This window comes from Papaver somniferum, chromosome 9 (assembly GCF_003573695.1).
Source record: "Papaver somniferum cultivar HN1 chromosome 9, ASM357369v1, whole genome shotgun sequence".
In the NCBI taxonomy this organism is placed as follows: Eukaryota; Viridiplantae; Streptophyta; class Magnoliopsida; order Ranunculales; family Papaveraceae; genus Papaver; species Papaver somniferum.
In genome coordinates, this window is record NC_039366.1 from 105,323,099 (window position 1) to 105,336,611 (window position 13,513).

Sequence of the window (13,513 nt, forward strand, 5' to 3'; positions counted from 1 at the left end):
TACCTCTATATCTATATAAATATCACTATATAATCTCTCTTAAAATCATGTTTGTTTGATCACTATCTAACAACTCTATATTGTGTACCCAATTTTATATATTTCTCATTTTACCCTTATAATATTCAAAAAATCCATGAATATCCATTACAACCAAAGATGTTCAAAAATTCCAAAAGGAAAAAAATGTATTAGAAAATACAACCAAAGATGTTCACTTTTTCTGAAACGGAGCGAAAGTATAACTTTTTTCTGAAACGGGGTAAAAATATCACTTTTTCTGAAACGGATCAAAAATATCACTTTATCTGAAACGGGCGAAAGTATCACTTTATCTGAAACGGGCGAAAGTATCACTTTTTCTGAAACGGAAAAAAAAAATCACCTTTTCTGAAACAGGGCAAAAATCACTTTTTCTGAAACGGGGCAAAAACATAACTTTTTCTGAAACAGAACGAAAATATCACTTTTTCTGAAACGGGGCAAAAATTTCACTTTTTCTGAAACAGGGCAAAAATATCACTTTTTCTGAAACATGGAAAAAATCACTTTTTCTGAAACGGAGCAAAAATATCACTTTTTCTGAAACGGTGCGAAAGTATCACTTTTTCTGAAGCATGCGAAAGTATCACTTTTTTTGAAACGGGGCGAAAATATCACTTTTTCTGAAACGGCGTGAAAGTATCACTTTTTCTGAAACGGGGGAAGTATCACTTTTTCTGAAACGGGGCTAAAGTGTCACTTTTTATGCAACGGAGCAAAATATCACTTTTTTCTGAAACAGCGCGAAAATATCCCTTTTTCTAAAACGGGCGAAAGTATCACTTTTCTTGAAACATGTAAAATTTTAGATTTTAAATTAAGGAATTATTTTTGGACATTATAAGTTTGTTCGAGGATATATTAGTCATTTGAAGGTTTAATAGAGGTAGAAGCTCAAAGATAGCACCTCATTGGTGCTATTTGATTTCCTCTATATAGATAGAGATTTGCCTCTATCTTTGTAGAGGTAGTGGAAAAAACAAACACCAAATAAATGGGACCCACCACTATATAGAGGCTAATAGAGGTTAGCCTCTACATAGAGGAAAAAACAAACATGATGTGAGTGAATCTATCAACTGTAAACAAATTCTCTTAAAAAGAAAAATACAAATAGGTGAAGCCAAATAATTGTTTGATGCACAACATATCAGGCCCTGAGCTGAACTTGGATTATAATTTATTTGGATTTGCCTTCACCAACATAAAGATAGAACTGTGAATTTTAATGGTTACCCCTAGTAGAATATAGCAGCTCTCAGAGTGCCCTTACTTTGAACTGTGTTTTTTACATTACCAAGTGATGTCTACATTCTTCCTCTATTTCTGTCAACTTCCACTGGCGCTGAACCAAGTGATGGGTGTGCTTAGAGCAACTGCAATGGACGAGTAAACCCAAATTTTCAGTCGAGTGGGCTGGCGTAGTGGGACGGACCATCGATCAAAATTTGATCAAAGAGTAAAATCCAGACCAAATTTGGTCTGCGATCAAGACCAAATCCAAATATAGTCGGGCGTTGATATAATCTCCGCTACACATCGGGCGTTGATATAATCTCCGCCATTCATCGGGCGTTGATATAATGTCCGCTACACAAGGGACGTTGATATAATGTACGCCTGAAACGGGGCGTTGATATAATGTACGCCCGATGGGGCGTTGGTAAAGACAACGCGCGAAATGGGGCGTTCATATACTTAACGCCCCACTTTCACAATTTATAAAACTTGCATGGGGCGGGCTTTATACCTCCGCCCCATTTTTTTTTTTGTTTTTTTTGTTTTTTTTTTTGTTTCTGAAGCGTATACTATACCAACGCCCCACTCGCGCGTTATCTTTACCAACGCCCATTCGGACGTTATCTTTACCAACGCCTGATCCCAGGCGTAATGTTTATCAACGCGCGACCAAATATACTCTTTTCCCACTACGCCACATGACGGACTAAACCCAAATTTTGTCTTTTTTTTTTAGTCTTTGGTCTTTGGTTATACTCGCACCACTGTGGACGCTCTTAGGCACTCCATAGGGCTTATCAACTGGGTATACTATTTTCCATTCACATGTCAGATTGCGTGTGTGACCCACCTGATCTGATCCATCTCAAAGCCTAGTAAAACAAAGTGAGAATGTGACCAAGTAAGAAAAGACTCGAATCCCCTTCCTTAATTGTAAGTGACTGCAAGAAGAAAAAGGAATGGAAGATTCACATGAATTGTTTTACAATGAAGAGTAGGAAATGAGGTTGCAGGCCACCGGCATGGACCAGATTTCATTTTCATGTTCCAATAAAACAAAACTATGTATGCATTGATACGTAGTAGTCCTAGCAATGAGCAATCACTATTGAACTAGTACCAACAAAATACGGACCACTTTATTTGGTTTGTGTGGAAATATATGCTTGGTTGGTTGGGTTACTCCAAAGAACTCTATTATTATTATTGGTGGCTATTGGCAATTGAAACTTGAAAGGTTGATCAATAAACTCAATTTCTAATTGCCGAATTCAACATGTTCTTTTTTTTTCTTTTTTGGGTAACTAGCCGAGAACCGAAATTTGGAACATGGAGTTGGCTGGGAAGTTATGGTCACACAAAAATAAGACTGAAAAATATGCATTACTATTAGTCAAAAATAAGAATATCTGGCGTACAATTACTACATAACTAGACCGAGTTCACTATATTCCGAGGTCGAATGTCTATGATTTTCTCCTAGGACAGTGCAAGGGTATATTATTAAAAGGCGCCCACTCATTCGTTTTTGATAAGTACCGATAATCCTTGTAAATTTTTAATTCAAATCATAGACATCACCACCAAATGGCTTTATTATTCTATTTAGAGCGAAAGATAAAATGCTCTCAGTAAAAAGTCTTCAACGGTAACTTTAAATTGAGACTGAGAGTGACCAAATTGTGGTCAAAACATATCCTCTCAAGGTCCATATCTTGGATGATTCTTGATTTTCTGTAGATAATCTTTGCTCATAATCTGAAAAAAATGAAATAACAGATGTAAATATGCGATTGCTTAGGATAGTATTAATTGCTGGGCCCAACTGGGTCTACCATGATGTTCATTTCCAAGTAAGGTCTGAAACAGCTAATTCTTGTCTGCAATGAGTTTTCTGACGTGGTTTTAAGACGTCCAGAATATTTTGGTTCACCGAATTAGTTTGACAAAGTCTGAACCACAAAAATATCGAGTGGCAGAGACATGCTGCAGGGGTTGGCTGGGGTACAAAGTGCTTGGATCACGTCGGTTCCTATCTTTACAGTTGAAGCCAACAGAAAACGACATTCAAAAAAGGTGTTCCTGCGTTTCCTCAATTCTTCTCTCTCTCACCCTTTATGTCAGTAAAGGAATGGTGAGCCAATGCACATCTTTGGAGCCGACTAGGATTGCTCGACTGCTCGGTTTAAGTCACATCCAAATCATATCTAAATGTGCTTAATGGCTAAGTTCAGTGTTCCACTTGGTAGTGTATGAGTATGCTGTCATCTAAATGTGTTTAACACTTGAGATCATCTGAGCCGAGTAGCCTGGCTAAAAGATGGCTCCAAGTTTTTACTACTAGAATCACAAAGTGGTAACCCTTTTTACCAGCAAGTGGGAGGATTGCATGTACAATATTATCCTAAAAAGTTAGGGAGAGAATGTCACTAAAAATAAGAACAATTAGAGTCTGATGCCTATATATATATATATATATCTAGAGGGAGAGGGAGAGATATCTAAAACCGGATAGCTAACACCAATATTCATTCAATTACCTCTCTCTCTCTCTCTCTCTCTCTCTCTTTCTCTCCGAGTCTCTTCTTCATAATCCAGTTTATATATGGCATCTAATTTTGTCAAGAACAATAAGAATACTGGTAGAATTTCTTCAACAATGGAGAGAACTGGCCAATGGTAATTGGCTCAGCATAAACAGTATAATCATACAGTTTTTAGTTTCTTTCCTTTCCATTTAACTGATGTTCTTTCTTTGCAACTATCTTGCAGGGTTTTCTCACAAGAAATCCCAACCGATATCATCGTTGAAGTCGGGGAAGCAAATTTTTCCCTCCATAAGGTACTTAATATTGCCTTTGCTAGCTCTAACTTCTGGTAGTAGTAAATCAGTTACTTAATCATACTCATAGTACTTATTTTTTTTCGTATTCAATTTGTAATTTCCAGTTTATGCTTGTTGAGAAAAGTGGATATATCCGAAGAATGATAATGGAAACCGACGAACCAGATTTAAGTAGAATCAATCTTTCCGATATACCAGGAGGTCCTGAAATATTTGAAAAGGCTGCAAGATTCTGCTACAGTGTCAATTTTGAGATTACGGTTCATAATGCTGCGGCACTTCGTTGTGCAGCGGAATATCTTGAAATGTCTGAACAATATTATGAAGGTAATTTAATTGGGAGGACGGAGGATTTTCTATCTCAGGTGGTATCTATGGGACTTCCAAGTGTTGTTGCAGTGTTGAAATCTTGTGAAAATCTTCTTCCCATGGCTGAACAACTACAAATCGTAAAAAGATGCGTCGATGTCACAACTTCTAAGGTAATTTTGTGTGTTCCATGTTCCGGTGAATCCGGTCGATCAGCATACACTTCTATTAGTAGTGATTTATTGTTTCAATATCATTTGAAACTTGGCTTAACATGGCATTGTGGTTGCACTTGCAGGTGCATAACGAAGCAAAATTTCCTAGTCGTTCACCTGCAAATTGGTGGACAGAAGAACTTACCATTCTAGACATAAATTCATTTAAAAGAATCATTTGCTCTTTGAAAGCTCGTGGAACAAAAACTCATTTGATATCTAGTGTTTTGATAACGTATGCCGACAAAGCATTGCGAGATCTAGTTCGCGACCATTCTGGTACAGGAATAGCCATGTTGTCAGATGCTAGTAACAGTGAAGTCAGAAACCAACAGAAGAATCTTTTGGAATCCATTACATCCCTTTTACCACCGGAGAAGTCTGCACTTCCCGTCAATTTCTTGTGTTGTCTTCTAAGGTCCGCAATTTATTTGAACGCGACGACTAATTGCAAGAATGAACTGGAAAAGAGAATTTCTAATAATTTGGAAAATGCTACTGTGGATGATCTGTTGATTTTATCATTTACTTATGATGGAGAGAAAATCTTTGATTTGGAAAGTGTAAGAAGGATAATTGCAGGATTTGTTGAGATTGAGAAAAGTGTATCGGTTTTTAACGTTACTAACTTGGAGGAGACTTGTTCAGCAGCCATGGAAAGAGTTGCCAAGACGATTGACGCATTTCTTGGTGAGATTGGGATGTATGCGGAACTGAGTATTTCCAAGTTCAACGGGATTGCAAATTTGGTACCAAGGACTGCACGAAAGATCGACGATGATCTTTACCGCGCTGTTGATATTTACTTGAAGGTGAGCTTTTCTACAATTTTTTACTGCAATAAAGATATAGTACACCAGTAAACCATTTACAGCTCTAATACAAAATATTGTACACTAACATGGCGGTTTTACGTTTCAGGCTCACCCAAATTTAGATGAGATTGAAAGAGAAAAGGTTTGCAGTGTGATGGACCCGCTGAAGCTATCCCACAATGCCCGGCTCCACGCTTCGCAAAACAAACGATTGCCGGTTCAGATTGTGCTTCACGCTTTATATTACGATCAGCTCAAGCTAAGGAGTGGTACTGTTGAGGATAGGAGCATAAAGAATGACGCTGCATCAACTAGAATTCAGTTGGAAGCCGATGTGTCCCTAATGAAAGAAAATGAGACCTTAAGATCGGAACTTATGAAAATGAAGATGTACATTTCTGATATTCAAAAGGGTCCCGGGCCTTCTTCAACATCTAAGAGTGTCCAAAAGAAACCAAAGTTCTTCTCGTCCGTGTCGAAAACTTTCGGAAAGTTGAATCCGTTCCGTCATGGATCCAAAGATACATTGAATATTGATGATGGTTCCGACGAGGCACCCAAGCCTAGGAGAAGAAGGTTCTCGATTTCGTAATCTCAATCGGAGGGATCGGCTCAAGTTTTATATGTTACAAAATGTTTTGGAAAAATAAAAAAAGACGGTTGAAATTAATTTGTTAAATTATGAAGTTATTACTAGAGTTGTATCGTGGATTTGAGCGTGATTTTGTACAGTTTCTTGATTTTTTCTTTCTTTTTTTGTAACACTTGTTGTTCTTGATCTGTGAAAAAACATTGTTCTCACTGCCTTTTCTCTATGGTTTGCCCTGTATTTGAACAACCACGTCTATTAGCGGATTGTCCAAGTGAATCTAAACTACAAATACTATAAGACATGGAAAGCAAAAATGAACAAGTGAATCGCTAAATATTGACAAACCTCAACCAAAACAAAAATTCTACCTGAAAATTGAAAACCTCAACCGAAACAAAAATTCTTCACTAACAGTAAATATTTGTTAGTCTTTTTCTTTTGTATTTTAAAGAGGATAAAAGTGAATATAAACAAGAAAAGGTGCCAAGATGGCACGTATGCCAAAAAAAAAAAATAGGTGGCCTAGCAAGCCAATCGTGTCACCATGGGAAAATGGTGCAACAGTAGACTATTTGTCGAGCGATGGTGTTTAAAGCACCAGCGATAAAGACTTTACCGTTGGCGATTTTAATTATACCGCTTGATGGAAAAGCTATCTGCAACTGTGCTTTTTCTGTTGCCTATAAATAAGTGGTTTTCAACTTCATTTTTACACCAGAATTTTTAATCAATTTTTTTCTATAATTCTCTCTTTCACAATTTTTAAAACTTTCTTAAAATTTTTCAAACGGCAGAATTTCAAACCCAACTTAATTCGGCAATTCAGCTTGATTTTTCTGAAGTAGTACTTGATGTTGTTAACAAAATATGTCATAGTTATAAAGAAATAGGTAAAAAACAAAGTTTTTAAGTTTTGAATACTAACCCACTCAAAACTGCAGTTACAGAGCTCAAGGCAAAGCAAATTTGAAAGTTACTCAAAATACTAGTCACAAAAACAAAGAAAACTTTGTTATGAGTGCATTGATTGGAAGTTATGTGAAACGAAAATGGAAAAATAAGATGAAAAAGATTGTCCAAGAACTTTTATTAAAGTTTTTATTTTGAATTATTATCGTCTAGTTTATATCTTGTAAAATGGCGCAGTATTATTAATTAATTTGAGGTTCATATCTTGTAAAAAAACGCACTTGTTAGGCCTATTCTGCACGTGTCAGACACCATGATTTGTCACTTTTGCACCCACTATGGGTATGGAAAAATGGAAAACGTATGTGCCAAAGTGTCAAATATACCACTTAGGCACACACGATGGAGTTTCTAGCGAGCGATAGAGACTCCATAGCTCGAGGGTCAGTCAGACGCCACCGCTAGTCTTTCCATCACTCGCTTCTTAGAACAACGCAATGTTTTTCATCCAACGGTCAGGAATTTCCCCTCCTATAAATACTCAACTTCAAATTCATTTCAACTCACACCAGAAGTTTTAAATCTCTCTAGAATTTCTCAATCTCACACATCTTCCATACTTTTTATCACTCTTCCAATTAGTTAAAAGAGCATGGTTGAGTTCATCGAAAACCAACATGCTGCCAAAATCAAACAATTGCTAATTGAGCCAATGTGCAAAGTCGAATAAGTATGCGAATACGAAAATTTACAACTGCAGAAGATGAATGTATCTGTAGGAATTATGTTTTTTTTTTACTGAGACTCTCTTCATTGCAGATGCGTTCCAAACCCAAACATTTTTCGGAAAGGATATTTGGGAAATTTCAAGAACAAACAATGAACCTTAACAATCGTGATGTACATGGGTTATGACATCGCTTCACTGTAATCTATAAGGAAATTATTAAGTATGTTGTTTTAGTATTGCAAGTGGGTCGAAACACGAGGGATGGTGAAACCATGATGGACATTAAACAAAGGTGACAAAGGAAAAGTCTTCTAATATGGAAGTTGCTTTGAGATTTTAAAAGTGTTGCCTAAATATAATCCAATATTTATATTTTAGTTTCTTAATTGTCAATTAAGTCTAAGTATTAATTTTAATATTTGTCTTACTTAATTAGTTAAAATTAAAATGTAAGACTGAATTAAGAATACAATATAAGTTTAATTAGTTAAAATACGAGTGGAAATTTCAAAATTATTAAACTTCGAATTAATTGTTAATAGTCATGTTACAAGACATAAAACTAGACAATAATATAAATTTAAAAATAAAAATCAGGGGACAATGTTCATCATCTTGTTTATCTTCTTAATTTCACATAACTTTCAATCAATGCGCTCATTAACCGGAGTTTCCTTTGTTTATCTTCTTCTTTGGATTCAAATTTGCTTTGCCTTGAACTCTACTTTGCCTTTTCTTAGATGCAGGTTTGAGCTTGTTAATATCCAAAACTTGAAGACTTATTTGTTTTTTACCTATTTCTTTATAACTATCACATATCTTCTTAACAACACCTTCAAGCACTATTCCAGAAAAATCAAGTTGGGTTTGAAATTCTGCCATCTGAGAAATTTTGAAATGATTTAGATCGAGAGAAATACAAAAAAATTTGGTGTAGATTTTTAGTTTGAAAATTACCTATTTATAGGCAACAAGGAACAACCTTTGGTACTAGACTTTGCATCGAGCGATATTCTGAAAAACGTCAAAGATCTATCACTGACGATATTGTTAATATCGTTCAATAGAAGAAATGTCGCTCAGCTGTTTTCCCATAGTGGCACAACTGATTTTCCATGCCACTTGGTATGGCAAACAAAATTATTCGACTTGGTGCATAGGAATATGCCTTAATGAATATAAATAACTCGAGAAGTAAATTAAGTTTATATTCTTAATTTAGACTTACATTTAACTAATCAAAAAAAAAATTACATAGAGATTAAAAAATATTCTTAAACAACCGCTTAAGTTGACAATTAAGAAATTAAAACATAAAATCTGGATTATATTTGGGAAACACTGTTAATATCTCATAACAACTTCCATATTAGAAGTCTTTTACGTTGATGTGGAGCCACACCGCCCGACACCTTTATTCAAGGTCCGCCACAGTAACATCATTCCTTATTTTTCGACCCTCTTGCATTACCGAAGCAACATACGAATTAACTTCCTTATTGATTACATTGAAACAAGCACGTTCAATGTGGAGGTTCATTGTTTTTTCTTGAAATTTCAGACATATGTTTTCCCAAAATGGCAGGACTCAGAGTGCACCAATGATAGGACGTTCATTAAAAAAAACATAGAACCTATAAATACATTCATCTTCGGAAAAAGTAAAATTTTCACTTCGCCTTCTTATTTGATTTTGCACATTGGCTTGGTTAACGCCTCTTTGATCTCGGCAAGCATGTTGGTTTTCTATGAACTCAGTCATGTTTATATTTTGAAAAATTAGAAGAGTTTCTTAAATACATAGAAAAATTTAGAAGAGATTGAGAAATTCTAGAGAGATTTAGAAATTCTGGTGTGAGTTGAAATGAGTTGAAAGGTGGGTATTTATAGAGGGAGGGATTTATGACCTCTGGATGGGGAGCGAGTGAGCCATAACCATATTAACGAGCGATATAAACACTATCATTATGTTGTACTGGCCTTCGTGCGCTTCTTTGACCATCGAGCGATGGTGACTCTATCGCTGGTTAGTCAGTCCCTCGCACCTATCTAATGGTATATTTGGAACTTAGGCAGTTACGTTTGCCGTACCTGTAATGGATGCAAAAATAGCGTTCTTGTAAAAACATGACATAACTTATGTCGCTTTAGCTAATGGCACCTTGAATACCATAAACTCAAATTGATACAAGAGTCGTGTTCATAGCATCCATGTATTTGCACAGCCAAGTACTACTTCATATTGAGTTGAAGTCAATTTAATTCAACTTGAAATATCTGAATCATAATTTTTCCTCTCAAGGATGATGATTAGAGGTGAGTGGCAGTCTCTATTCACTGAGAATCAAATGTGAACAGTCATAAGATCGACCCATCTGGAAGTGACCTGCCAATCTTATAACGAAATCATCATGGGATGTGTGGTCTTCATCCAACTGTAATTTTTTTATTTGTGTATTGTGGTGTTATCCTTCATACATTGGCTTTATAAGGAGGACCATGGATTGGTGAATTAAGGCACAAGTTAACTATAATTAGGTTCATGTAGACCTACAACCGAGTGTTTGATCCTTCCCAACCCATCCTAACTTACTTCGTACTTAAGGAGGCTCCCTCCTATATGGAGCAAATGATTCAATCAAATAAAAATTAAAACACTTCGTGTTAGCAAAAGGAAAGCTTCCACGACTAAACATATGCTTATCGACAATCCTATAAACTTCCATCAGAAAATGTGGGTTTAATTTCTTCTAGAATTTATAAAATACATCAGGATATCTTCTGAAAAAAGTCCGGAACAAAAAAAAAAAGTGAAACAAATTTATTACAGTTACTTGAAAATATTTATATATAACAAAGTAATTCATGCAACTCATGCAATCTCTAAATGTATAGACTTTTTTTTAGTGTTAGATTTAGAAACATGATTTCATTCATCATAAGAGCTACTGAATATACATATCATTACACACATTTCATGATATCACATAATATATATAATAATCACTGTTAACAAGTTCATGTTATACTCAAGACTGTACCAGCCATAAATCTGCATCTCAAACTTTAACTCATTTTGTTTTAACACCTTTAGTGATCCACATTTTACTGGTAAGTTTAAGTTAAACTTCAAAGAGCTAATCAAAGTGCATAATAATTACTAGATTACCTTCTTTCTTATAATTAATCAAAAAAGTTTCTTTCAACCCTCAAAATTGTAACCTTAGAGAATTTAACCAACAATACATAAACCTAAATTGTTTAGCCAACAATATAGAATAATGGTAGAAACGATCCTTACCTATTACTGGGATACATGGTAGAACCGATCTCAATTTTTATCAAGGAAGTTAATCCGATTTATATTTGTGATAATATATGGAATATCAATTCAAAATTTCCAAAGAAATCCTAAAATTATTTTGAATGTAAATTCACAAAAAGAGAAATTAAACGAACCGCATATTTCCTCGGATTTTGAAGATCATCCGCACTGTGATTTCTTACATAACTTAATAATAAAAAAGGATATTATTAGCTTCCTTCTCTGGAATATCATTCTGCAGGTATTTTGACAAACCACTCCTCCAATCAGTGATAACGATTTGATTAATATTTGTCTTTAAATATTGCTCTACTGGAATACAGTGTCCCTTCCATACTTCAAGATACTTAAGACTTCATATAGGAAACCGAAAATCTTTGTAACATCCCAAAAAATGGGATGTCTTAGAAGATTTTCGAGGTTATTTTTATAATATAATATGTATACAATTTATCTCCAGATTTAGAAAAACGATCAATCAAATCCATTGCTTCGAGACAATAGAAGGGTTGGCCAAAAACATATTCCACGATTTTTCCCGCAGCAAAATAATTTGTAAAAATGATAACGATTTTACAGATTTAACTCTAGTATGAAACATATAAATGAATATACATGACACCAAAAGAAATTTTGTTACCATCAAGGATGCTATTATATTTGGTTTTCCCACCATTCCAGTTAATTTAGCACATTCAACTTTAAATTCGGATTGCAGAGACTTTGAAGGGTCTTTAAGTTGTTTGCCGTATACAAGAGCAATATTTTCAGGGAGAAGACACCCATGGCACAGAAGTAAACTCCTCAACTTTGGTAGCAGTGTTGTTGATTTCTAAATAGTTCTTCCATTGGATGATTAATTTTTTCCCCCTTCTTCGGATCCCAAAACTTAATTTCCCCGATGCATAGGTTTACAAAAATCAATTTCTGCATTTAGCAGTTTCATTTATGAGAATTGAGAATGACAACTCATCACCTATATCTTTTGAATTTGGAATTTGATTTTTACTTGATTTTGTTTCTAATGTAGTGTAGGGGTCTTTTAACGGCTAGAATTTCTAACTTTTTTGTCATTTCTCTATTTTTGATGTGTTTGCTTCCACTACTAGTTCCCAATGTTTTATTTTATTTTTCATATAATTTTTTACAAACGGATATTATCTTTTTTAATATAAGTGTTCTTTAGTTTATGGTATAAAGTTTCATTTTTATGATGTAATCATGAAAAAATCTAAAACTACATATGTAGTATCTTAATATAATTATTTTGCTTTTTAATGTTAATTTAATTATAAAACTATGTCTCATGTGTTTAAAAGAAAAAATAACTAAAAAAACAATTGATTTGAAATAAAAATAATAATATTATTAGATATGAGTAAATATTAATAAGAGAGAAAAATGAGACCTTTGAATCAAAAAAAAGAGAAAAATGAGACATTTCCTTCGTATATTTTTATGCTTGGTATGTTTAAGAGGAAAAAAAATATGATTCCCTAATAAATAGTGGAACTGTTTTGATGAACTCATACGTACTCACTATTGGTGAATGAAGATCAAACGACTGATTTTGATTTAAACTCATTCGTAAAAACACGTAAAACTTTGTGATAACCCATTTTGAAATTCATAACAAAGTACTAGAAAACTCTCTCCAACAAAATGAACCACTGGAACCATTTTAGTGAGAAAAACATAGGGCCAATGTTTCCTTATATAGAAATTTTATTGGTATGGACGTGAAGACCGATAAAATTTCCGAACCGTATTACTCGGGCAACACTATATTAACCTCTTTCAATTTGGTAAGACCTAATTAAGTTGGTCCAAATTTTTACAATCTTTATAAATCTCGCTAACTATTATTCTCCATATTTATTTGTGTTGTTGTCCAAATCTTTTGACCAGTCTAACCTAACTTTTTGTAGAAGCTATTTCTCTTCCTTACACATGGATCGTCAAAATTATTAAAGTGGAGAGTCATAAGTGATTCGCACAAAAAAAATATAGTGTCCCTTCCGAATATTGACATGGTTTTCACGCCTATATTATATATTATTAACTGGCTAGGTGATTCATACCGAAATAGCACAAAAACGCTCTAACCATTTAAGAATCACTCTACCATCCGAATCACAATTTTTCTTCTCGATTACACGGTCACTTTCCAATTTTATTATTTTATGATGAAATTTTTCAAATTAGTTTGTGATCTGCTTCACATTTTTTTCCATGTATGTAATCCATGTATGCATATCGGTCCAGATATTGATAACAGTCTGACCGAAGAAAAGAATGTTGGCTTGGTGTCTGCTAAAGTTAAATGTCTTATTGAAGACATTGTAATAGAATCTCCTTTATCTACAAAATAAACATTACTTCTCGGAAGTTTGTTAACAGTCAAACATTTAATATTTGGTCAAAGGTAACATTATGTATACGAAACTAATGTTGTCATGAGTTTGTAATTTTAATTGATGTAACATGCTTGA

At 34.3% G+C, this 13,513-nt stretch overlaps 1 protein-coding gene across 1 annotated transcript; it reads left to right on the forward strand.

Moving 5' to 3' along the window:
* The first annotated feature begins 3,768 nt into the window (after positions 1-3,768).
* On the forward strand, positions 3,769-6,278 carry LOC113310361 (root phototropism protein 2-like). Its single transcript, XM_026559010.1, has 5 exons — positions 3,769-3,960; positions 4,054-4,123; positions 4,231-4,608; positions 4,734-5,462; positions 5,572-6,278. Exons 1-5 carry the CDS (start codon positions 3,887-3,889, stop codon positions 6,055-6,057), a joined length of 1,737 nt encoding a protein of 578 aa, XP_026414795.1. The 5' UTR covers positions 3,769-3,886; the 3' UTR covers positions 6,058-6,278.
* The last annotated feature ends 7,235 nt before the right edge of the window (positions 6,279-13,513 follow it).